At 40.6% G+C, this 26,891-nt stretch overlaps 2 protein-coding genes across 2 annotated transcripts in view; both read right to left on the bottom strand.

The window, feature by feature from the left end:
- Positions 1–4,513: 4,513 nt before the first annotated feature.
- Positions 4,514–9,824, bottom strand: CCDC89 (coiled-coil domain containing 89). Its single transcript, XM_020872543.2, has 2 exons — positions 9,720–9,824; positions 4,514–6,275 (listed from the first exon to the last, which is right to left on the bottom strand). Exon 2 carries the CDS (start codon positions 5,839–5,841, stop codon positions 4,729–4,731), a length of 1,113 nt encoding a protein of 370 aa, XP_020728202.2. The 5' UTR covers positions 5,842–6,275; positions 9,720–9,824; the 3' UTR covers positions 4,514–4,728.
- A 2,075-nt stretch (positions 9,825–11,899) lies between these two features.
- Positions 11,900–26,891, bottom strand: part of SYTL2 (synaptotagmin like 2) — a 118,160-nt gene continuing 103,168 nt past the window's right edge. Inside the window, 8 exon segments of the mRNA XM_070457178.1 lie at positions 11,900–12,962; positions 13,803–14,008; positions 15,304–15,403; positions 17,932–18,010; positions 19,724–19,894; positions 22,332–22,434; positions 23,547–23,716; positions 25,034–25,153. Coding sequence (XP_070313279.1) covers positions 12,817–12,962; positions 13,803–14,008; positions 15,304–15,403; positions 17,932–18,010; positions 19,724–19,894; positions 22,332–22,434; positions 23,547–23,716; positions 25,034–25,153 — 1,095 coding nt within the window. The 3' untranslated portion in view covers positions 11,900–12,816.

Raw genomic sequence — 26,891 nt, 5'->3', positions numbered from 1 at the left:
TTAAAAAAAAATAATAATAATAATAAAAATTCCCAGCCTGAAAAGGCCCTGTCAATCTAAGTAGTTGTGTTACAGCAGACATTGTTGGTGACCCACTCAACATCCATCTCCCTTCATCCTTGCTGACAAAGTCATACTTTTGTTAGGTCAACGTAGTATATGTTACAGAGACTGGCTTAAGTCCGTCATGGTAACAACTTTGCCCATGGAGATACTTGGTTGAGGTGTTTGCATATGGCCCAATTTTGGCAAATGATAATGGAAGACAAGTCATCTGGTCAGCTTTGGGAAGACTAGTTAGGATTATGGTCCTCTTTCCTTTATTTGTGTTCGCAGAGATAGTATCTCAAAGGTCTACTCAAATCTCTTGATCTTGTCATGGTGGGGAACACAGACAGACTTATTCCCGCCTTGACCCAGTCACAGCCACTCCACAGGTAACCGAGTCAACAAGGGCTGGATAGAACAGCAAGCACCTGGGCAGGTATTCCTTCAAACAATGTTATTTAAAGGTTTAATTTCCATGTAGTGGAGTTGGGGAGAAAGAGATTTTTTATCAATACTTTGTTTACTAGAAACAAATTAACTTCACTTAATTTTCACTAAGTGAAAGAGAGTCAATATTATGAGAACATCAGCCAGGCAGTTCATTGTTCCTGTAGTAACAGAGAAGTTCCTCAGAGGCACAGTAAAGGCTTACAAAGTGGGTAACACAAAAGATCACACTTATCAGCTCCACAGCACTGCTTATTAGTTAGTTTTCAAATCTCTAAGGATTTTCATTTTAGGGTTACTGCTTGTGGAGGCCACAGACAAATTCACTAGCAATCTAGGTCTGCTTTAGATAGTTCTGTTGCTCTGTTTTTTCAATTTCCCCTCAAGGGCAGTAATTTGAAAGTGGTTGATTTACATTTTGACAATTTGTTCCAGTGATAAGCATCACTACAGATCAGCATTCCACAGTAACTAGTCGCCCATCCTCTAATCCAGTCTGAGTCACAGATTAAATACAAGATAAACATTGAGAGAGTAGAATACAAAAGTGCTGTGAAGCACAAAGGAGGGGAAAGAAATCAGTGTCTTTGTGGCTGGTTAGAAGGTAGTTTGTATACTGGGGAAAAGCATGGGTTTGATAGCCAGTGAGCAGGTGCAGCTACATTATTTGCAGTGCCCAACATGAAAATGTGGAGCCCCTTGCCACACAATTATGATGTTCAAGGCAGCAGCAGTAGAACCAAGTGCTTGATTCATGGGCAGGTGGCACATGCATAAGATGATCCTGCTAGAAGAGTTTAGGTTCAAATCTCACTCCAAGGCTTCCTGGCTTTAGGCAAGTCACCCTCTCTGAGTCTCACTTTTTTCATCTGTAAAATAGTGATCATTGCACCTCCCTTGGAGAGCTGGAATGAAAGTGACATGAAAAGCACTTGACAAATGATAGGTTCATATTCCTCTTAGTTTGTGTTGTGGGTTCTTTTTCTCAGCTGTTCTCTAGGCATCCATCCGTCTTTGACCTTCTATTCTCATTATCCATCTTCTTTCCAGTATCTTTGAAAAGGGTATTAGACTTTGTCAGTAAGAATGAAGGCTATTAGAACCTACGGCTCAGTCGTGTCCAACTCTTTGCGACCCCATGGACTGTAGCCTACCAGGCTCCTCTGTCCATGGGATTTTCCAGACAAGCATACTGGAGGGGTTGCCATTTCCTTCTCCATGGGATCTTCCCCACCCAGGGATCGAACCCCGGTCTCCAGCATTGCAGGCAGACGCTTTACCTTCTGAGCCACCAAGGAAGCCCTGAAGGGGATTGGAGTGAGCATTATAAAATGGCCTGTAGCTCTTCGTTTGTGACCTACGGAAGTGAAAATTATATACGGTTCAACCTAACAGGGACTCCTCAGCAGGACTATGAGTGGTATTGTCCTTAGAGCCGGGGAACTCAGACCCTTTCTTTGCGCCCACCTTGTGGGGAGCAGGTACCTCACCTTTCCCAACCTAATAAGGAGTCTTGGAGGCAAGTCCTTCGCTAGCCAACACTCAACAAGGAGCCCCGTATTCCCTGCTGACATGGCCCTCAGGTGGCTTCCAGGAGCCTCTTCCTTCTCCTCACAGGCTGGGCATGAAGGGTGAACCCGAGAGACCTCCATCAGTTAGGGCAAGTGGGCGGAGCTTGCACAGACCCGGGGTTGGGGCAGGCAGAGCCGTTGGCACGCATGCGCACAATATCCTCACGGCTCCGCCTGAACCCGCGTGGGAGGCGGAGGAAGCAGGCCGGCCTGTGGGTCCTTGTTTGTGCCCTTGCCAGAGTCCTCTGCCCTCTCTCCTCTTCCTCTTAATTGTAGACACGCTTCTCCCTTACCTCCTCACAGCCACTTATGATTTCCCCAAATCTCCTGGACATTTGTGGAAAAAAACAAAACAAAACTCCGTGACTTTCTATACAGTGCTGTCTGTCTCAAATCTTTCTTTTCTCCACTTCATAAAATTCTACTAGTCGTTTAAAGAACCACTTATATGTCAACTCCTCTGTTAGTCATCCCTGGCAATCCTCTCTTCCATCCCAACCCTCACCCTCAGGCATGTAACTGCTCTGTGTGTGTGTCTTACCCACTATGATCTCATAACACCCCTGAACACACATTACACTGTTGTGACTGCTCTTTTGCCCCTAGACCGTGCGGGAGCTCTTGGGGGCAGAAAACGTGCTTTTTCATTGCTTTTTCCCAGTGCCCACCCCGCTCCCTAAGCTTACTCAGTAGACAGTCAATAAATCTTTCATTGTGATGTCATCAAAACCACTGGTCCCCAGTGACCATAAGCAAATTACTGAATCTCAGTTTTCCTCTTCTTTGAAATAGAAATTAACACTATAACCTTCTTCCGTGGTACTAAGGATTAAATAGGATAATACATTCAAAGTACTTCAACACAATGATAAACAATAACTCAATAAAGGTATGAACTCAATAAAAGGTAACCATAATTATCTCCTATATTCTGATTCTTGATAACGTGTGAAATCGCTCAGTCATCTCCAACTCTTTGCGACCACATGTACTGTAGCCTACCAGGCTCCTCTGTCCATGGGGTTCTCCAGGCAAGAATACTAGAGTGGGTTACCATTCCCTTCCCAAGGAAGTAAATAATCCTTTCAAGCCAGCAAGGTGGATCCTTTGAAACTGTATTTACTACCACGATCTTATTAAAAACGTGAGAAAATTGGTTTTAAAAATTGCTTTAGGTTAAAGCAAGTGATGCTTAAAATTGTTTATTAAAAAAATACCAAGTAATATTTTTTTTAACAAATCCATATCATTAGGTATCTCTTGGCACCCTATACTAAATGGGTAAGAAAAATACTATATTACAATCTGTCTTGGGAAGTAGCCATAATATGCTTCTATGTCAACTAAATACCGAGAAATAAGGAAGCATAAAGTGTATTTTTATATCTACCTCTTTAAGAACTGTGTATACATATATATAATAACTGTTAATCTGTTTTTATCATTACACATTTAAGTATTCCTACAAAAATGCTTTAAGTATACATATATACTTCCCATTAAATTTTTTTTTTTACAACACGGAAGAGTTTCAGGAAAGTATGCTAATAGAAACAAAGCAATCACTCTGTGTTGCTGTATGTGTCACATCCAGTGTATGGCTTGTTGCCCTAAATTGGGGACTTTTGTCTGTTAACATATTGTAAAATATTAAATGAAGCTACTGATACCTGCTTTTTTGTAACTCTAAATCCCTGGTGGCTCAGACTGCAAAAGCATCTGCCTACAATGCGGGAGACCCGGGTTCCATCCCTGGATTGGGAAGATCCCCTGGAGAAGGAAATGGCAACCCACTCCAGTACTCTTGCCTGGAAAATCCTATGGGTGGAGGAGCCTGGTGGGCTACAGTCCATGGGGTCGCAGAGAGTCCAACAAGACTGAGTGACTTCACTTTCACTTTCAAATCCTATTTTTATTAAGGGGGGGGGCAAGAAAATGGAATGTGATCTAAGTTTGCAGGGAAAATTAAAAGGTGGATTTTATTTATTTGAATCATATTGCTCATATAGAATGGCTATAATAAACTTTGCCTACTTTGGAAAACAACTTAATGAGTTCAATTTTTGTTCTCCAGGCTAGTGCAAATAAAAGGATATTCCATAAAGCAGGTAAGGCAAGTAACTGTTTGGCCAGTTACAAAATCAGACACTTTTCTGCAAGTTATTCATGCTATTAATATGCTATTAACTGTTATAGCTTACAGTCTCAGTTGTGGGAGGTTACAAGCCTATCTGTCTACAAGGGCTAACTGTGCTATTTTTCACAATAACACATCCCATTGCACTTATTCACAATAATACATCCTCCATTGCACTCTGAAAAGTAAGAGCTGCTAATTTTAAAACTTAGGACAGCTGAAGATATCTGAGATTGAGAATGAATAAGTTATAGGAGAGGTGGAGATACTGATAGCAAACTTAGGAAGATTTCAAAGGCACACAACGAAATTTGGTAAATCTCATGTATTCTAGGTGGTAGGACTGAAAAATCAGTGTTACCCTTACAATGGCACTGTAGTAACAACATCATTGTAGTAAAGTAGCTTTTCTTTGAGTGGTCTCTCATACTTAAAAGTAGAATAAATGGAATACCATCTTGACTGTCGCCATAGTAAGGCACAGATATCTGACTTCTCCATCGGAGGCCAGAGGAGGCAGAAACCTTATGGAAAGAGATGGCGGAGTTTGGCATTGAGTTCTCTCTCCTTGCTTAAAAGATCTAGGCTGTGCTTTTTGAAAGCTTCGGACTGCAGCCTGAGTTCATCATAGGCAGCCTGGATGCCATCCACCCTGCGCTGAAGCTCCCGGACTCGCAAGTTGCTGTTCACAGCCACGGCCTCTTGCTCAAAGCGCTCAAGTGCGTGCCTCCTGGCCATGTCGGCCATCTCCAGCTTCTCCTCCAGCTGGCGGATCTCCGCTTGCTTGTTCTGAAGCACCTTGCCCCTCTCCATGGACAGCTGCAGCAGCTCCTCTTTCTCCCGAGTGACGGTCTGCAGCCGGGCCTGCAGCTCCTGGTTCCGCTGGCTGTGCGCCTGCTCGGCCTTGGCCGTCTGCCGCAGGGCCTCCTGCTGCTGCTCCTGGAGGCTCTGCAGCTGCGAGCGCAGCCGCTCCGTCTCCTCGGTGTGGGCGCAGGCCTGCCGGTTCTGCAGCTCCAGCAGCTCTTGTTCTCGGGCCTGGGCCTGGCAGACATCCTGGGCGTACTTCCGTTGCAAGGTCTCCAGCTCCGTGGCTAGGGCTTTGCTCCGGGCTGTTAGCAGCACCACTTTGGCCTCCTGGGCCTTCAGCGCTGGGCTGAAGAGCTGGTCATTCTCTAGCCTCAGCTTCTCGTTCTCCTCTCGCAGCTTGGCGTTCTGCCTTTTGTGTTCATCCTTGAAACGGATCATCAACTCGTGGTTGGCAGCCAGGGTCATAAAGCGTTCCTCCAGCTTCTGGGCCTGCTGGTTCTTGGCCTTCAGCTCCTCGGCCTCCAGCAGCCTCTTCTCCTCCAGCTCGCTGTTGAGCAGTTCCAGGGTCTGGCAGCGCTCCAGGGCCTCGTCGGACCTCCGCTTCAGGATGCAGATGAGCTGGGACTGCTCCTGGATGCGGGAACACAGCATGGCCCGCTCACTCTTGTCCTCCTCGGACAGCCCCCGGAGGTTCGCCAAGGCTTCCCTCAGACCATCCAGCTCTTTAAAGTCCATCTCTTCTTCCTGGTCTTCCAGTTTTTTGGTTTGCTTATCTAAGGGTTCTTCAGAGGGGGGGGTGTCCATCCTGTGATCTGACTCTTCTTGAGGCATTGGCACGCTCCTCTACTGACTGCAGAGCTGACTGCAGAGCACCCTACGATCCAGATTTCAAAAGCCACGGTGTTGCTAGGGACTCCTGGCAATCTCCAGCAGTTGCTTGTGCACCAGTAAGGAGCCCTGTGATTGGTGGACCGGTCTTCAGATTGTTGTAGAGTAACAACAGGAGGGAGTCCAGAGCCAATCAGGTCAGGTTATGCTTGCCTTTCTAGCCAATCACAGCCCTCCGCTAGCAGCCCAGGGGTCTGGCATGTACTACACAGAGAGGCCAACTCCACTTGATTTCCAGCCAGCATCAGGGGAAGAAACCTGACTCCACCTAATCTCTTGTGGGAGTAAACAAATCAAGCAGTGGTGACATAGTCCTCCTCCCTGTCCCCACTTCAGTGGTCATGAGAATAAAGTCCTCTCCGTGGAAACCGTTGGCTCTGTAAAGAAATTTGTAATCTATAAATACAAAATAGCAGAAGGACCCTGCGAACAAAGATCCTAAACGGCTGTGACTTTGTACCTGAAGTGATTAACCCAGCTTAGTCAAAGAACAAACCCCGGGGAAATGTCTCTTGTTCTTGAAGCACTGTGCCCAGCTGGGAATATATTCTATTAGCTAGCACTCCCCTTTTACCCATTAAAACAATAGGGTTACAGAGAAAAGCTTAATGGATAATATAGGTGTGATAAACATTAAGACACACACACACAAAAATTCAAATGAGGCTTACCTTATACACACCAAAGTCAGATTCAGATGTTTTATTCCCTAACCTAGCTATTGAAGTTTCCTTAGTTGGCCCTGTCTGTTGTCGTCCCCTCTGCCTGAAATGCTTTTTTCCCACCTTGTTGCTTTAGTCACTAACTCTGCATTTTACACTCAGTTAGGAATCACCTCCTTCATGAAACCTTTCCTGGCCCCGTCTACATATACGTACATGACCACTAACCACTTTTAGAACACTCTACCCTATTTGGACTTCTAACAGAGCATTTAAAAGCTTTATTGCACTCATAATTTATGCCCCTGCCTCTCACAAACTCTGAGATCCCTAGGGGTAGGGACTGTGTCTGTTTTCATCCTTAATGACTAGATCAATGCCTTGGGGAGACTCAGATGTGTGTGTTGGATGGATGTTGAAGGCAAAAATCAAATGGAGAAAAATATTCACCATAAATATGACAGACAATAGATTTACATTTTTACAAAGAGCCCGTACAAATCAATAAAGCGTTAACATCTTAAAAGAGAAATGAACAATTAAATTCACAGATGAGGGGGATGAAATGGCTAAGAATCAAACCCCATCAGTGACCCAATAAATGTCAGTTATAAATAGATAACACTTCATCTATCAAATTAGTCAGTAAGTTTCCCCTTATTTTTAAGATAATCCAGGACTGATAAGGGTATAGTGAAATAGGTACTCTTCTACTGTGATCCAAGTTAATTGATGGCATGTATAGCGAACTTAAGACATCTTTATGCCTTTTGAACTAATGATTGTCCTTCTGGGGACTTCTTTGTTTAGGATGAAATAGCCTGAAAGAAAAAGTTTTTTTCAAAGTATGGTTCATAACAACTAAAAGTTGGAGACCTAAATGTCCAAAAAAAAGAGAAAATGTTCAGAAAATTATGATATCCTCATATATAATAAAATATTATGTAGACATTAAACATTAGCATGTTTATAGGTAATTTAGTGGCATGGAAATGCTTGTGCTTGAAAGATAATTGAAAAAAGCAAGATAAAAAAGTTAAAATTTAGAATGATCTGAATGATGTGGAAACTTAAGCAGAGAGCAAAGAGCTAGCTATTCCTGTGACCACTATTTCTGGTGGTCAGACTTAAACTCTCAAGTCATGATGATAAGGAAAAAGTCTGGGGTGTTAACTTAGGTTGGATGGATTTTATAATGCTTCAGATTTCCTGTAGAGCAGAATAGATCTGAAGGAAGAGTCTGAGATTTTCCTTCTGGTCTCCGAGATCAAGCTTTCTTGTTCCCAATCCTGACTCTTGTGTTTATGTGGAGAAAGCAAGAAAGCAAGGCTGAGGACTGGGGAAATCTCCTGAACTAAAATTTTAGCAACAACTTAGATTGTAGGATATTTAGGGTTTATGAAAGTGAGATTTTTAAGATTTTTAAAAACAGAAACCTATTTTAAATTTGCCTCTCACATCACTTCTTCGCTTTTCCTTAAATTTCAAGCTTCACACACTGAAATAAAACTTGCAAGACTGAAGGAAGTGATGCTGAGGAACATTAATAAATTAGACACAGCACTCTTCTCAGAGGACTTGCAGTTCAGTAATAATGACCTTTGATTCCTCTCTGCCATGATTGTTTTCTTTTTTCTACCTTTTTCCCACCTACCTTTGATCCTGAAGGTGTTCAGTCCCTTCCAAGAGAGGTCCAAGTCACAAACCTTGGCCAACATTCTCCCTAGTGGTGTCCAACAAGTCCACCCCGCCCCACCCCCACCTGCCTTCAAGTTTTATTAATATTTACAGAGTTATTCTATACACCCTACATGAAAGTGAAAGTGTTAGTTGCTCAGTCATGTCCAACTCTTTGTGACCCCATGGACTGTAGACCACCAGGCTCCTCTGTCCATGGAATTCTCCAGGCAAGAGTACTGGAGTGGGTTGCATTTCCTTCTCCAGGGGATCTTCCCAACCTAGGGATTGAACCCAGGTCTCCTGCATTGCAGGCAGATTCTTTTCCATCTGAGCCACTGGGGAAGCCCTATATACCCTACATAATACTAGGCATTTGTACATCTCTCTTCATGTAATTCTAACAATATTCTTGAAAGATAGGCATTTTGATCCACATTTCATAGTTGGCAGAGAACAAAGAAACTAAGACACAGAAAAATTAAGCAAATTGTCCCAAGTCACTCAGAGAGTAATAGAGACATAATTCACATCCAGATCTTTTTGATACCAAAACTCATGGTCTTTAGTTCATCATTCATTCTGTTGTTTAATCATTCATTCATTCAATTCATATGCTGAGAAACTGTTATGTCCAAGGTTTGCAGTCCTGGCTCTTAAGATGACTACAGTAAAATGATAGAGACAAATAATAGAAAAATGGTCATTCAGTGTTAATAACTGCTAACAGAATGATGGATAAGTTAGACACACCACTCTTCTCAAAGAATAAAAACAGGGGTGCAGTGATCTGAAGTCTGATCCCACATCCTGACTGAAGTGCTAAATGTGGAGAGTGAGAATCTTCTTTTTTAGGGCTGAAGGAGAGGCAGTTCTTTAGGAACAAGTCAGCCAAAGAAGTGGAAGTAATTTGTGTGACTGGATCACATAGGTGGGAGCATTTGTTTCATAAAACAAGCTAGGGAAATTAGTGAATGAGTCTAGGAGGGGGTGGAGATGGGAGAGCAATCCCAAAATCAGAATGGGAAGAAGAGTACAAGAGAAGGCAAATGTTGAGGGACTTTTAAACCTAGATGGCGAGTATGGATGAGAGATATGCAAAGAAGTCCATGTAACTTCCCTAGAAGTGAGCCTAGGCTAACAGTAATCATGCTTTGGTGGATGCCAAGGCCGTGTGACCAGGTCATGCAGTTCCCAGGAGCCTTATCACCTATTTAGAAGCTGCAGCAGTCACGGAGGGTGTGGAAATGTTGGCTTCTCTGGGAAAAGCCAGCAGTGACTTTTCCAAATATTACTTCATTTTCAAAATAATGGAATTTGGAAGTATTTTCACCAGAGGGGGATACAAATTGCAATGGGTACCTAGCTCTTGATTTTTCCAGTGCCTGTCTATATAACACCCCATTCTTCTGAAAATGGATCCCTTCTCCCTGGCCACAGGGTGGACACATAACTCAGGTAGGACTAGTCACAAGAGCTTACCCTATCCACTCCTGGCCACTGTGAGTGGTGCAGCAGGTGAGGACATGACCCAGGCTCGGCCAGTTTCTCCCAAAGTTCTCTCAAGCTGAACCTAGGAAAGAGGAGTGCTTTAGCTGAGAGCTTGTGATGTTGGAGCTGTTTGTGGTGCTATTTCCTACTCCCAAGGAAGTCAGGGATTCCCTGGTGGTTCAGCGGTAAAAGGAACCGCCTGCAATGCAGGAGACCATCAACACTGCAGGAGACGCAGGTTTGATCCCTGGGTTGGAAAGATCCCCTGGAGAAGGAAATGGCAAACCACTCTAATACTCTTGCCTGGGAAATCCCATGGACAGAGGAGCCTGGTGGGCTACAGTCACAGGGTTGCATGAGTCAGACATTACTTAGGGGTTCATCCACCACCACCAAGGAAGAAAGAGACAGTATTGGAGTTCCTGGGAACTCATGTTTCACCCATGAGTCCCTAAAGTCAAACATACTAACAAAGTGTCATACACTAACCCAGTGTATTTTGGCTTATTTCTGATTGGGTTTCTGAAAAAAGGAAAAGAGCCCTAAAACATGCAATCCAAGGGAGCACCTCTAGTTTAAGAAAATGAAAATTTTCAGCAGGGACTTTGCCAAAAATCCCACTGAGTCAAAAGTCTGCCAACCTGAGTTCACTAAAGAATTCAGGTGGCCCACACTTTATAATGCATGAAAATCCCGTTTAGCCTTTGCCTTACAGCCAGGTGAGATTAAAGATTTATATTTCCTTTTTCGGGAAAGAAAAAGTGACATGACATCTCCCTGGGTATCCTGAGGCAGTTGGAAGTTCTTCGGGTAGATGCAAGGATGGTTCTGTTTTCCACTCTGGTGTTTTGTAAATCTGGAAATAGGGGAGGCAGGCAGTCCTAGCCCCGGATGGGGAGATACTAGAAAGGATCTCATTAGTGCTTCTGAGCTGGCTAGATGCTAGCAGATGACTGAGAAGGTAACTGAAAGAAAAATGGGCTGAGAAAGTAGCTTGTAGTATGAAGTGACAGGGGCTGGAACAGGGTCTGTCCTTCTGCTCTGGTTCCAGGCCAACCTCCGAGGTGTGTCTCTAGTCACCTGGTCTTGCCCCTCTCTGCAGTCAGAACAGGAAGAGGAAATACAACTAGATAAACAACCTCCTAAAAGACCTTGAGAGACAATGGGGCAAGGGTGTCGTTCTAGGTTAGTTGCTTTTACTGGCCAGTGGGTCAAAGGTTCTAGCATTTGTTTGGGAGAAGAGGCAAGCACTGGAGCTGTTTTCAGTGGCATTTGTTAGATACTTATTTTAAGAGCTCATCTCCATCAAGGCTTGCCCTGCCTGCATGCATGCTTAGTTGTTCAGTCATGTCCAACTCTTTTTGAGCTCACGGGCTGCAGGCTCCTCTGTGATTTTTCAGGCAAGAATATTGGAGTGGGTTGCCATTTACCCCTCCAGGGGATCTTCCAGACCCAGGGATTGAACCCTGGGATTGAACTCCTGTATCTCCTGCACTGAAAGCAGATTCTTTAACTGCTGAGCCATCATCAGCTTGTTTTGGGAATGACAAGCTAATGGAGTTCCAACAGGGAGTGATGATTTGTGTATTAAATGACCCAACAATGTCTTTATGGAAAACTTGAAGAATAAATGACAACTTACCTTCAAAGCTTTCAGCTACTTCTAAAAAATAAAACTTCTACTCTTAATAACATAGCTGAAGCTTTCAGTTTAGAGAAAATCAGGCCCAGAGTTGCAGCAAAGACTTTGGAGAAATATTAGCCCAGAAGTTCTTTAGCCTGGCTTGTGAATTTAGATTCTAGAATTCCTTCTTTAAAAGAAGTTTTTGAAAATGTTTATTTATTTATGTTTGGCTGTGCTGGGTCTTCACTGCTGCGTGCCGGCTTTCTCTCATTCTAATGAGTGTGGGCTACTCTCTATTGCAGGGTGCAGGCTTCTCATTTCAGGAGCTTCTCTTGTTGTGGAGCATGGTTCTAAGGCGCATGGGCTCAGTAGTTGTGGCACACATGCTTAGTTGCTCCGTGGCATGTGGCATCTTCCCAGACCTGTGTTCCCTGCGTTGGCAGGCAGACTCTTAAGCACTAGACCACAAGGGAAGTCCTGGACTTTAAGATTCCTAACATAAAGTATTCCATTTAAAATAAGAAATAAGATTACTTTGACAATACCATTAAATCATATAATAATTTATTCTAAGGGTTTTTACAAAATACTTTATGAAAATTATACATACATAGGAAGGACAGTATAATTTAACAATTTACATTCTAATTAAAACTTTGTCGCAAATCATGTTTGTGACCACTCTCATGCTGCTTCATATAGTAGAGTTGTAAGAAAAACAGAATCTTATATATGCGAAGTTTTTGTTCTTTGTTTTATATATGGGTACCCTATTATAAAATACAGGCTTGAAACTTAGGAGAAAATTAAGCCAAAAACTTAATTTCACCTATGGCCAATGGGTGGCACCAAAGCACATAAGATTTTAACATTGGGAAAAGGGAACACTTCTCAAAGCAAAAATACATGCAGTAAATTCAGTCTCTTTGCCCTAACAAGGAATTCCATATTTCAGTAGTGACTACAGAGTGAATAGTTTTCTTATGAACAAATTCTTTATTCACGATATTCTAATTTTTTTTCCCCCCTGCTCATAGGAATATCTTTGAGTCACTCTTCTACAACCAACATTTTTTCAATTCCTGCAAGGGTTTTCAATGATCAAGTGGGAGGCCTTCCTAACCCTTTTCTGGTTTGAAACACATGATGGCAAACTGGAAACTTTTGCTTATTAACAACAATTAATATTTTTTGGCAGCTTTTTCTTTGATGCAGCAGCAAATCTTTGATTTTCTTAGCTTTCTCAAACATCTTCTTTTAACGTTGCAGTCACAAATTAAGTTACACATTTTGTTATTATTTAAGTTTTTTAGTCTTTGTAACCAAAGAAGTATGTGCAGGTTGACTTTAACATGCTATGTAGCATTTGTTCCAGGTAACAGATGGAAGGTGAGGATCTCTGCCTACAAGATCAGACTCCACCTGTCTGGTGGTTTTCAGTGGAGGAGCCCGTGGACTTTGGCTTCACTTGGAAATCTTGGCAATCAACAGCATTCGGAGAGGCAGGATTGCTTCGATCCAAGTGTTGGGAGACTTCACCATCTTTTCCCAGAGAGCCACTTCCTCTGAAGTAGAGTCCATCCAATCCACTTCAGTACCATAGCTTTTACCTGACAAAAAAGGGAAGGAAGCTTTGCATTTAGAAACGAAGAGCTCATTGGGAAAAACTGAGTCATTCCCTAATTATAATCACCAATGGAAACAGCTAGAAAGAGTTTTAACATCACCAGTGGGGCTGGGACTCAACAGAAGAAAAGAACTGTTTAATCATATGAGATGTCTGATAATGGAATTCTCCACAATTGGGATTATTCTCATTACTCTCAGAGTAGTGACTTCTCTTCTTGTCCATATAGAATGTAGATGAGAATCTGTCAGGTATATCATGGAACAGTAGGGAGGATTCCAGCATTGGGTTGAAAGCGACAGTAGGTGATCTCTAAGAAAGTGTAGTTACAGCTTTAGTGTTTAACAGACTCGATTTTGAATCTTGGCTCTGCCACTTATTAGCTCTGTTTCTTAATTTCTTGGAACATCAGTGTCTCTGTGCATAACATTAGCAATAACTCGTAGAACTTCTGTGAGGATCGAACGCAATAATAAGCACTGGGTACAGTGACCAGTGCTCCATAAATGTTAGTTGCTGTTATTATGCAAAGCACACATTTAGCCATGAAGGGCCATAAAATGTTTTTCAGGAAAGGGTAGTGATGAAGGCTTTTCTGGTTTCCCCCACAATAACTTAAGCTCTGTGTGGGCAAGCACAGCATCCTATTAGTCTTCATATCTAGAGTCCCTGGCACACAGCCTGGCATTCCTTCACTCATTCATTTCACTACACTTAACAGAAATAGAGTATCTGTTTTCATTAGGAAGAAGCAAACCAACCAACCTCTGGTGTCTCCAGAAGCATTAGACTCATGGAAAATTAAAAATGTAACACATGTTACCTGTTCCAAAGCCAATCCGAAGACCTCCCAAAAACTGGTTGGTTAATTTGTAATGGTCCCAGACAGTCAGCTCTACACAGGCTTCTGTCAGATCCTCAGGCCTGAACCCATCATAGACCATGGTGTGGTTGAAGACAGGGTTGGTGGTTTTCCCCACAGCTCTCGTCTTCTGGCGACTCTTCCTACTTGTATCTGGAAGGATGGTACTACAAAAGAAAACATTATTGTGAGAGCATTGGAGTAAGACAGCAAACTCTCTTGCTTTTAGTGTGCTTCAGCTGCTGAGGATTGGCAAGAGGAAATGGAAGGAAAAAGAACGCAGAGAGATGGTAATGGTGGGCATTCTGCTGGCAAGATTATGCACTAGAATGGACCAGACTTGCTTTGAGGAAGTCCTGACTCTGCTACTTATTGGCTTTGTATTGTGGGAAATTGACTTAATATCTCAGACACTTGCTTCCTCATCTATTAAATGGGGAATGGTGATGCCTACCTCATAAGGTTAATATTAGGATTACAGATTAAGCAAACAATTTAGTTCAGTACCTGCATTTAACATTTACTATATAGCAACTGTTCGAGGATTCCTCTAAAATCTACTCCTGATTATCTGTGAGAGCCTAAGAAATTAGTCTTGTACAGCATTGAAAAAGAAGCCTCTCCAATTCCCTAGATTTGACTTTGGGAATAAATTATATTACATATTTGTGATTATTTACATATAATTTATGGTAATAATTGAAATTAATTTACCCTACCATGCATCTTGTAAAGGCAAGAAGGGTTGGGCCTAGTGTTGGAATAGAAGATTGACCTGAGCTGAAAGGCTTACCAGTTGACATCTGTGAAGAACATGTATAGCGAAAATCCTAAATAATGTCATATAAACTTAAATAACTATAATTGGTCTTCTGATAAAATCTATATAGATAAAATTAGTTAGAGAAAGTCAGGACAGCACAATAACATCTGTTTAGTTACTATTTTCTAGATGCTAGGCATTTACATTAAAACTGAGAAAAGGTTTGCAACTTAAAAACCCAAATTGTTTCAAGTTCTTAAGAGCTAATTATTAGTATGGATCTGTTTATCAAAAAAGTTCCAGATATTCACAGGCTGACGCAAAAGGCTTTTTTTGCAAATGGGCCACAATACAGATGTTCCACAAATGATACAAGGGGTGTGGCATCACCATTAGCCATTTCATAAGCCCTTTGATACTGAATATTGTCCTCACCAGGAGATGTACCTCCTAGAAGACATTATATATCTGAGTGTGTGGCCTCCGGTTTCCATTGTATATATTCCCTCTTAAACTAAATGGAGCCTTGCAGGGGGTTCATGTCAAAGATCCTTCTAGCTTGTGTCACCACTGTCTCAAGTTATTTCATTTATACTATGAATGATGAACTTCAGCATTACAGTTACAGAGAATTAAAACCAATTGGCAAAGGCCAGGCTATTGTGGAACTGAGGAAGGCAGAATTATCAATGCTGGTACCATTTAACAAAAGAATTCAGATGGCTGCCCCTTAGCAGTGGCAGATCGAGGCATTCCTTCACCCAGATGTGCACTTCTCCAGCTGTAGGAAGTTTTTTACCTATAACAGAAAGAGAGAGAAAATGAAATTCCACTGCCATTCCTCTCTTGGCAGTGCTGCCTCCGAAGATGCCAATATAAAAATGGTCTGGCACAGCAACGCGACTGAGTGCTTGATGATATGATCTTAAATGATTATATCTATTCTTAATGACCTCTTTCATAGTCTGGCTGTATTGAGCTCAAGTAACTCTATAAAAATAATTCATTGCAAGTACAGAATATTACATCATTGTTTCTGGGTCTTGCTTGGTTCAACAAGATCAATTATAGATATTAGGCATGTGAATCATCCATTTACAGTTATGTTCAAAACTACTCAGTGAGATGCATATACTTTTCAAATATGAATACCAGTATCAATCTGTGCTCACAGGAGGCATTTAAACAAATCTGAGTATGAAGTAACCAAAACAGGTACTGGCTTAGGTATAGTCACTCTTGTTAAAAGTAGTTACACATTTTATAGGAGTATTGTACAGACATACACAAGAGCTAATATTATAGACAGATAATTGCTGAGAAATTGGCCTTAGTGGGAAGTTTCTATATAGGTTGGGTGCACATGAATGGAGGGAAAAAAGTGAAAGTGTTAATCTCTCAGTTCTGTCCGACTCTTTGCGACCCCATGTTTTTCTGGATGGGTGAACCCAATCTGTCAACCAATCAGTGTTTAATGAGCATCTATTATATGCTCAGCCCTGTGCTAGGAATGCTGTTGGATATACAAGGAATGCAAGAAATCTATGTGCTTGGGAAATGTTTACAGGTAAGCTAGAGATAGAAACTCAATAAAAGCAGTAAAATGTAATATAGAATGAAATGCCAAGTTATTACTGTGATGTTCTAGAAGATGGTGTGGTCAGTGAGGGTAAATGCATTCAGGAAAAGCTTTACGGAGGAGATGGGATTTCATCTAGAGGTTTGGACAGGTTTAGGGGACGAGGAAGCCATTCCAGGGAGGAGAAACTATTATAGGAGCAAAAACTCAGACAAGCTGGAGTCCATCACATGAGTGTCTCCAGCCCCTCCCCCAGCAAAAAATAATCATGGGGAAAATGGGAAATGAGACTAGCAGAATTTCTATGTATGTTGACCATAAATGATAGGATACAAATTATATAGAAAAGAATCTGTCTTTTAAAAAGATCCAGATGTAACAAGATGGCAGTTTGGGTCCATGTGGCCTAAAGATACCTTTTGCTTGTCCTCACTCTCTCTTTTTTTTTTTAGCTGAATTGGAATGCCTTTCTCTGTTTAATCACTACCCTCACCATCATTTCTGTCATCCCACTACCTTCAAGAAACGTTTATTTCTATTTATTTATCTATTTGGCTGTGCTGGGTCTTGGATGCTGCGTTCGGGCTCTTCAGTTGTGCTGTGCAAACTTTTAGCTGGTCACGTGGGGTCTAGTTCCCCAAGGAGGATCGAACCCTGGCCCTCTGCATTGGGAGCACAGAAGCATAGCCACTGGACCACCACGGATGTCCCTCATGTGAATTCTCAAGGAGAGTAACTTAGGGAACTGTGTGGGGAATGAGAGAAGGGTTAGCACTCATTTCCTGACAGTCTCTTGCTCCTTAACTGTGCTGGAGACCCGAGGCTCTAACATCAAGGATGTAAAGTCGTAATTTTGAAAAAAAACTTCCTACCCTAATGAGACCTTGAGGGTAGAGGACAAATGAGCTCTAATTTCTTAGGGGCTTAATATAAATTCTTTTCATTCCCACCTGGGGGGGAAGAACTACCCCAGTTCCATTTGTATCAGAGCACTACAGAGGAAGGGCCATTTACACTGTGTAGACACAAACTTTGGGGACAGCGAGGCCAAAGTTAAAACAAGGGCTGTAAACTGGGCTGAGAAAAAAATGAGAGTTTTTCTCAAAGAAACAGAAAAAATATAATGGTGGCTACCAGGAAAGGGACCCTGGAAGGAAGGGCAAGAGAAGAGTTGTGGTTTAATGGGTACAGAGTTCCAGACATACAAGATGAAAAAGTCCAGAGACATGCTTCACAGCATTGTAAAGATACTTAACACTGCTAATGGGCTTCCCAGGAGGTACAGTGGTAAAGAATCTGCCTGTCAATGCAGGAGATGAGGGTTCAGTCTCTGAGTCAGGAAGATTGATCCCCCGGAGGAGGAGATGACAACCCACCCAGCGCTCTTGCCTGGAGAATCACGTGGACAGAGGAGTCTGGCGGAGTCCATGGGGTCGCAAAGAATCGAACACAAGTGAGCGAGCATGCAACCACCACAACTAATCACACACTTAAACATGGTTAAGAAAAATTTTATGTTATGTGGGGTTTTACTGTATGTTATGTGTTTTGACCACAATTAAAGAAAATTTTCTAGTTTACAAGTGTGGATTGACTCATTTGGACCCTTACTAAGTTAGTAAGTTAATTTAGAGCTTCACTTTTGAAAAAACAAAAAAAAAAAAAAAACCCCATAGAACTCAAAGAAATCCTTGGAGAGGGGAAGGCTAAGGTAAGGCCATAAATCTGGACAGAAAATCAGTACATACCAGGCATTGGCTCCGGGACATACTGGAGAGCCAACTTCATCTCACCTCTGTTTTCTGCTTCAAGGGGAACTGGTGCTGTCTGGAAAATGAAGGCATGTCAGCAGGTGTGAGACACAAACCATTCACCACGTTTGTTGTGCTGTTACAGGGCCATATCTGCCTCATTTCTGAGGTTAGGTATCATTCATGAGTGCCCTGGAGTGAAATTTCCCTCCCCATCACAGATGGACTGTTGCTTTGACATCTGGGAAGGCTACACTGTGTATCCTGGAAAACTCTGCGGGGTACCCAGAACACATTTTAAGTCCTTCAGTTCAGAGAAATCAGAATGGCTTTCCTGGAGATGGGAAAGGTGTTCTGAAATGCTTAGATTTTTTTATAAAAACACATACATTTTTGTTAGTGATCCAGCCAGCACATAAAACAACTTATCTGTATTTTCTTTCTTTAAAGGAGTAGGAAGAGCCGGGGTACGGGTGGGGGACAAATAATACATTTTCATAGCTGCATTAACCTAATTATTTTAGACCAGATGAGGAGATGCCTGTAAGAATACAAAAACTGGACAATCATTTTACAGTGTACGCCCATGGCTGATTCAGGTCAATGTATGGTAAAAACCACCACAGTATTGTAAAGTAATTAGCCTCCAATTAAAATAAATAAATACATTTTTTAAAATGCACATTTATTATAAAACAGTTAGTTTTACTTTCAAATTCTGGTCTTTGAGAGCCTTATGGCCAAAACAGGGCTGTATGTCAGAAACATAACAGAAGGAAGCTAAAAATGAGATGCTTTTGATAACTTCTGAGAAATTCTTAACTAGCAAGTCTTGGATAGACCTAGAAATAAGAGCTTAAAGTGACTTTGATGTGGTATTTTGGAACCATTCCTTAAAGAATGGCTTTACTGTATAGATACTTAACAGTTTGTATAAATTGTGTGTATCACACTAACCCTCACATTGAGAACAACAACAAAAAAAAACTGGATTAAACAAATCTATTTGAAGGTGCTGAAGAATTATTAAGATAGATAGGGTTCAAATGGATAAGCTGTTGTAGCCTGAAATGCTTTCTTTCCACTTTGAGGCATTAGCTGCGTTTTGAGTAGTGCTAACTTAGGAGAAGAGTGCTTTGCTTTTAATTCTTTGCCTTTAATCCTTTGCTTAGATTGAGGCAGTGTGTCCTTTCTCTGTGTATCAAATGCAAAAGTAAATCCTCTCAAATTACCCCTAGAATTTTTCATATGCAGTGTCCAGTGTGCAATAAAAAAATGAACAGGCATACCAGAACAAAGGACCAAATGACCACACAATAAAAATCAGAGGAGACTCACAAATGTTTAAGATATAGGAGTTTTCAGATACATACTTTGAGTAACTTTGATTAATAAATTCATAAAGATAATGAGAAGATAAAGAATTTTAGCAGAGAAATAGAATCTATAAAGAAGAATCAAGTGAAAATATAAATCTGAAAGTATAATAACTGAGGACCCATAGATATCCATCTAGATATTAGATAGATACTAGATTAGATACAGCAGATAAGAAAATTGTTTAACTAAAAGATAGGTTAGCAGAAACTAGCCAGCCTAAAGAACAGATAGGGGAGGAGAGACTAGAAAACACAGAAAGGAGCCTAAGAGACTTATGGGACAGAGTGAAAAGACATGATGATCCCAAAAATTGGATAAGCATTCTGAATGAAAATGGAATTCTATAGCAGCTCTCTCCTGAATCCCAGGCCCCAAACCACCAAACCAAACAAAAAAACTCCAAACTTACCTTCCGCTTTAGAGGGTACCACTTCAATTGTTTATTCTGTTTGTTGTCCCAGTCCCAAGTTTCCAAATCAAGTTCCACTTCCCCTAGAAAACTATTGCGCTTAAACGTATCTCGATGCCAGACAGACAGGTTCAGCTTTTGTGTCTTTAAGATTTGCTTGTCGATTTTATACTGCAGTTCAAAGAAGGAAATTAAAGGGGTAAATAATATTATTTTAGGCCAAAGTTATGATATAGAGGTGAAGATAAAGTCCTCTGTGTACATCAGATTTTTCTCATCTGTTAGGTTTCAAGTCTCAAAAAATACTGCAAAGTCATCTTATTCTAAGTGACTTGTTTCAAAGAGCTAAAATTCATCTTTCAAAAAGCTGATTTTTCTTTCCCTCTCTGGAAAAGCAAATCATGGCTCAAGTATCACTGTTGGTAATAGCTCTCTAGAAACAATTTTTACTGGATGTTTTTAGTTCTAACTAGATATAACATGAATCCAATTCAGTCTAAAAATACAAATGAAGTTTAATCCAATGGTCTGTTTTCTACCTGAGGACAAGGTACTTTTTTTAATAGACTAATTGTTAGAGCAGTTCAAGATGTGCACAAAATTGAAAAGAAAGTACAGAAGAGTTCCCATATTCCACCTGCTCCATATATATACAATCTCTCCAATCACTGATATTTGGCAAGGACAAAATATTTTTCAAGAAAAGGTCGATCTGTTTTTTGTTTTTTTGCGGGGCATCTTAACAGTTATAATCTGAAATGTAGTCAATTCTTGATTATACATAATTATGGAAGGGATAATAGTCCTTCTAATCTAAAAATAATCTCTACTTGGCTTTATGATATACTACATGAATGTCCATTTTGGTTGTAGTAGACTTGCTTTTCTCTGAGTTTACCATTTAAATGAGCTGGCTTTTCCTGAGTTCATGGTTGAAGTAGATGACCTAGAAATAGCAAGGGTGCTGAGGCATATCACAGTCAAACTGTAATTAAAAACTTGCTACAGAAAATCCACAGACAATTCACTCATGGATAACTGAGGGTTAACTTAATGCTGCTCTTTTTCTCAGAGGATAACCAAATACTTGGACAGTATTTTCAGAAAGAGAGAATGAATACTACTTCTCACATTTGTTGTTTTAAATAATCTGTTGCCCATGACTAAGGCAGCATGAAATAGTTTGAAGGAAGATAGAACATGGGCATTTGAGTGAGGTATATTCTCCACTCATCTATCCAGCCATCTCTCCTTCCAATAAACATTTTTAAAGTACCTATCCCAGACACTGTACTAAGAGCCATCATTTACTAAGTGGTGAATGCATACTATGCATACTATACTATGGACTTCCCTATAGCTCAGATGGTAAAGAATCCGCCTGCAATGTAGGAGACCTGGGTTCAATCCCTGGGTTGGGAAGATCCCCTGGAGGAGGAAATGGCAACCCACTCTAGTATCCTTGCCTGGAGAAAACCATGGACAGAGGAGCCTGGCGGGCTACAGCCCATGGGGTCACAAAGAGTCGGACATGACTAAGTGACTAACACACACTAATGCATACTTCTCACTTTACACATATTAACTCTTTTAATATTCACAACTTCTGAGGTAGGTAGGCACTATTCTTTGTTTATCATAAATTAATTTTAAAAACTTTTTGGCCACACCATGCAGCAGGAAGGATCTTAGTTCCCCCACCAAGGATTGAACCTGTGGTCCCTGCAGTAGAAGCTCGGATTCTTAACTACTGGACTGCTGGGGAAGTCCCACATAGGTACTCTTCTTATCTCCCATTTGCAGATCTAAAGTGCAGATGGGTTAAGTCATTTGCACAAGGCACACAGTTTACAAGCAACCTAGAGTTGATCCCTGCTCTTGTGGAATTTACAATTAAACCAGCAGTTAAAGTGCTGAATGTCAACACCGCCTATTGTGGAACAAAGACACTGAGGCAGCAAACAGCAGGGAAACTTAGGAGTTAAGGACAGCCTCTCACAGGAAGAGGCATTTCAGGCTGTGGGAAGTAGTTATGGACAGCAGGTGGGGAAGAAATCCCAGTTTGAAGGAAGAGAAAGTCCCAGCAGAGTGAGAGAATCTAATTCCTCCAAAGAACAGAAAGGAATCAGGGTAACCTGAAGAAAGACAATGAAAGCGGAAGGATGAGGCCAGAGCTCAGGTTCTCAAGGGAGGGGTGTGCGTGTTAAAATGGGCGGGCTTGACCTTAAGGCTAATGGGAGTCCTCCGAGATTTTAAGCAGAGAAATAACATGATCAGAATTGGACTTTTAGAAGATTGTTTTGGCTGTGGTGCTCAACTTTATCATCTGTGTATCCAGTTTCCTTTATTTCCCTAAGCTTCATTTGCCTCATCTGTGAGATGCAGATAATAATAACCCCTGGCAGAGTATGGAGGGCGTGCATGAGACAAGGCATACAACAGTCACGGTGTATCATCTCATACAAAGCAGATTCTCAGAAAGTGGTTATTCATTTCCTTCTCTCTCGGGGACTGACTTCCTCTGCAGAGATACTACCGAAGATGATATGGCCTCTTAAATGCATAGGTCACCATTTGGGATTTTCCTAGATAGAGAGGTCGTAGGTACCCGCAGTATCTCGTTATACACAGGATTCAAAGTTTTCTTCACTACAAGTGTTTTCTTCTTGCCCATTTTGCCTTTGTCTGGTAATAGGTAAGTCTTTACATATCTAAAAAGAGAATTGAACAGACAAGAAGGTCAGAGAAAATACAAATGACATGTCTACTTGTGCTTTTAAAAATGCATTAGAAATTGATAGGAATAATTATTTCATGACACTAGCGAAAGTAGTATACAATAAATGCTCTCATCAACACCTTTATACTTAAACTTTTAAGTGATTTCAGTGGAATGGATCATTTTAAATTGTTTTGAAGATTTTTAAGGGGTCGTCCCTGAATTCCTTTCTTCCTTTGACCTTAACTAATGTAGGGCAGGGGGAAGACAACTGACCTCTAATGTGATGCTTAATTTCATTGGCTAGTGTCCTATTAAGAAAAGGCTTTGATGCTTGCAGAATTAAAAAAGACTGTCTTTTGAAAGAAAAATCTTGGTATATACCTAATCAGGACATATTCAATGTAAAACAAAACAAAAAGAAAAAAAAGAAAAAAAGTAAAGCTATTGGGCCCAGCTACTTTTATAACAAAAACAAAGGGTTGGGCTTATGCTAGCAAAATAATTAAGAATCAGACTTCTGCATAGGGGTAAATGGGGACTGTCATTCAACTTTTATAACTGAACTGAAATGCCAATAAACCTGTGATTTCCAAAATGAATTAGTAATTCCCCCTAAAGTTCTGTAGAATATAATTTAAATGTGGAAACTACCTTATTCTAGAATCTTATCTATCTCTACATCACTGAGCACTATAAAGTATGCCCAACACGTCCCTCCTTTTAGAGAAAGTCTAAAAGTGTGCAGAGAAAGAGGACTCAAGTCCTCATTACTCATTGTGCTGCTATAAACAAACAGTACTTATCTTCTCTATCCTTTGTTTCCTTATCTGTAAAAAAGAAAGAATCAGGACAGGATGACCTCAAAGGTTCTTCCAACTTGAAATGCTTTGTGTTTCTCTGACATTCTTATAATTTAGTAAGTTTGGTGTATGAATCTATAAACAGCATTTTTTCCCAACTCTTTCCCCCCCATCCCATTTTTTCCCCTGAACATTCCTTTTTAACACAGTCACACACATACTTTCCCTTCAATTTCTTTCTTTTTTCCCCAATTTCTACAAGAGTAACTAAGAGAAAATAGTGACTCCAAAATGTACTTACGGGTCCGAACGCTGTTTCTTAATATCTGCTGCTGCTAAGTCTTTACACTGGGCCACAAAGACATGCAACTCCTTTAGTGAGTCCACGTAGTCGATGGCAAACTGGATATTTCCTTTCACTTCCAGATTGCCAAAGTCTCCACTATAAACACTCATCACACTGCCGCTGACCTGAAAACGTCGGAAAACACGCGGTGTCTGTCTCTGTCTCACTCTCGAATCCAGCACAAGGATTACATGGGTGTAATCTTTGCTTGCCATTATTTCTCTAGTTTGTATATAAAAGCAGCTAATTTAATATGGCAATGAAAAAGCATACCAACACAGACAACCTGACATGATATACATGACATGATGACTGGTGTTTAACAAAAACTGCCTGTAAGAAACATAGATGAAAAGTATGAAATGCAAAGTTATTTCGATGCTGACTCATTTCAAACCAGGGTGACTTTATGGTTGGGGCACTCAGAGTCCCATTTTTAGGCATGCTTAGAATTTAAAATGTTAAATAAAGAGGATGTGAGAAATCCCAGGCACAAAAAACACAGTGACACATTGCTCTATCAAATATCCAAGGCACTAAAAAGGAATTTTACTATGTTACCCATCCACTGACGCTAAGAAAATGCTTACTGAGCCATACACTTTTAGAGGTCAGGAAGGGTAGAAAATGGATGATTGATGAAGCAAGTTTAAAGCCTTCCCAAGGCCATACATTTGATTGTTATCAGCAGACATTCAATTTAAATAGATTTTTTAAAAAAGAGTTTGAAAAATGCAAGGCCAGTAAGAATTTAAGCACAGATTTATCATGTGTTTAGCATATCTGATGAGATCTGTGCATGTATATACAGATCATAGATATTTGGATAAATGTATGTGGACATATTTACATACATATATATCGCTATACACATGCTACATGCACACACAAAACTATCTCACTTCTATAAAAAGTCAAATTCTCCAAATCAAATCTGAGCAACTACACTTAGGGAGCTTCCTTTGGAAAATCCCATTCTGAATCCTTCCATGAGGCAAAGAATCACCTCGCCTTTTAATGTGAATCAGTACTTTTAGTTGTCAGAATAAATGACCTGCTAAAAGAGGTACAATTCTATGCCTGCAAAGAGCACATAAAATCATATCTGATAAAAGCAGACTTTGTAATAGTTACCCCATTCGCTGCACAGAGAAGTTTAGCGGTTCATCCTGTTGGTAATTTAGGTTTATTTTTGAAGTACTTAACATCCAAAACAAACGGTATCTGTTTATCTTGGATATGAACAGTCTTGTGATTAAAAAAAGAGAAGAAAGGAAGATGTAGCTAGCCAGAAGCTAATTGTGGGTTAGATAAAAAACAAAACTCTCACACCCCTGGAATCCGAGAAATATAACAAAAGGCCATTTTACAGGGGCAGGAGCGTGGCAGAGCAAGGTTGGCAGAAGCAGGGGGATATTAACACAAAGCCTTTGTTTACATACAGAAGACAAGGACGTCATGCCAGAGGAGCTGCTAAGATTGGTTAAAGAGCTTGGGCTCTTCTTGTGTCTGCTGAGCTGGTAACTGCCTTCTGATGCTGTATCTGTCTCTCTGTCATCACTCTACAAAACATCATATAATACACACAAAATTCAAATTCAGAAAGAGTCAAGATCATGATCTTAGTTTAGATAAAGATAATAGCTTGGTATCCCACTCATGTATGACATTTTCCAAGGTCAAAGGACAGCAGTGCTAACTGCCAAGGAATGGTATTCAAGATGGGGTGGGTGGTCTACCCAGGATCTCACTTAAGCAGGAGAGCAGTGTTTAGCTACTGAAATAACAAAGTGATTTTTTTTTTTCACCAGCAAGGTGGCCCCGAGGTGCTACAGAAGATAGCATATTGTGAGCTTTCTTGGCTTTCTCTTAATATTACACATTTATATTGCTTGGCAAACTTTATTGATACATATGAGAAACTATCTTTACCTAGACAATAAAAGGTCTAATATTTACTCTTAAATCATAAAATGTCATGCCTAACTTCTCTCGGTAACATAGGCTTAACTTCCCTAAAAATCAAATCTTTTACTTGAGACACTATTAAACTAGGGAAAACAATTCTAATCTGATCTGTGTTTCAAGTTTTTCATATATGTATGTATGTGCATACACACACACATGTGAACTGAACTGATATGTAATTTTAAACCACCTCTTAGGTATTCCTAGAGTTACCGTGCTTATCTTTTTTGTTGCTACAGGGAGGTATATTGAATTATACATTCTATCCACATTGTATTTTAACAAATTTTTAAAAATTGCAGTAAGGTGTTTATTTTAAATATGTCCCTGGAAATATTTACCTGGGTCAAGAAAGAAAAAGTGGTGATAATAAATTTTATTATATTTAGATCTATAGTTTATTAGATGGTAGCTTTAAGGATCTGTGATTCAGAATGAGCTCCTTTTGGGGTTAGAGAGTTTATGGAGCAGTTCAGTGGCTCCTGGGGTGAGGGAAACACCTTTACAAAGGAGCGGTTAGTTCATGCCAACATATTCCAGGGCCATGCAATTACATGTCAATATAACAGATGCCAATCCTAATGCAGATTAAGAAAGGAGTTAAACGATTATGATTTATGTGGATGAGAAAAGAATCCTTCCTCAAGGATGAAAAAAATCCACACCTTTTTAATGTTTCTATTATCACACTCCCTCCCCACATGCTTAGAGACCATTTCCCTCTATCACAGCCATAATACATTCTACCTGGTACATCAGATCATTAGTGATTATTGAAAGGACAGGACCTTGTCTTGATGACTTGTAACAATGATTTTCCCAAAGTTGGCACTCAACAAACGTGACTGATGGTAAGCCTCAAAGGGACAGTGGACGAAGAAGCAAAGTCTGATTTTATCCCACATTCTTTAACATTCAGTCCAACCCCAAGTACTTTGAAAGGTAAAACAATATAGCTTAATTTGGCATCTCTGAGCCACAGACTCTATTTGGACTATCTTTCGTGTGGAGCAATGAGGCAGCAGGTTAAAACTGAAGGAGAAAAAAAAATCAGCAACTGGTATCATTTGCCTCTCAAATTATTAGATGTTTTATTTGTATGACCAGCCAAGACCAAAGCACATCTACAAAGGTATAAAACCACAGAAACTCCATGAGGTACCTATGCTGGCTTCTAGCTCATGAGTTTGTTTCAAAGAATGAGTGCTTCTTTCCAAAGCAACTCTAATGTGGGCTCTTAAGCACATGCAGGGGTTGAATATTTCCTGAAAAAGTTCATGGAAGGCTCAAGTGTAGACAGAAGGGTTCCCGGGAGGCTGGGGAGGAGGGATG

The sequence above is a fragment of the Odocoileus virginianus genome, chromosome 28 (assembly GCF_023699985.2).
Source record: "Odocoileus virginianus isolate 20LAN1187 ecotype Illinois chromosome 28, Ovbor_1.2, whole genome shotgun sequence".
NCBI classification, from domain to species: domain Eukaryota; kingdom Metazoa; phylum Chordata; class Mammalia; order Artiodactyla; family Cervidae; genus Odocoileus; species Odocoileus virginianus.
Note: the sequence above shows the minus strand (reverse complement) of the source record. Positions and strands in the feature narration are given on the sequence as shown.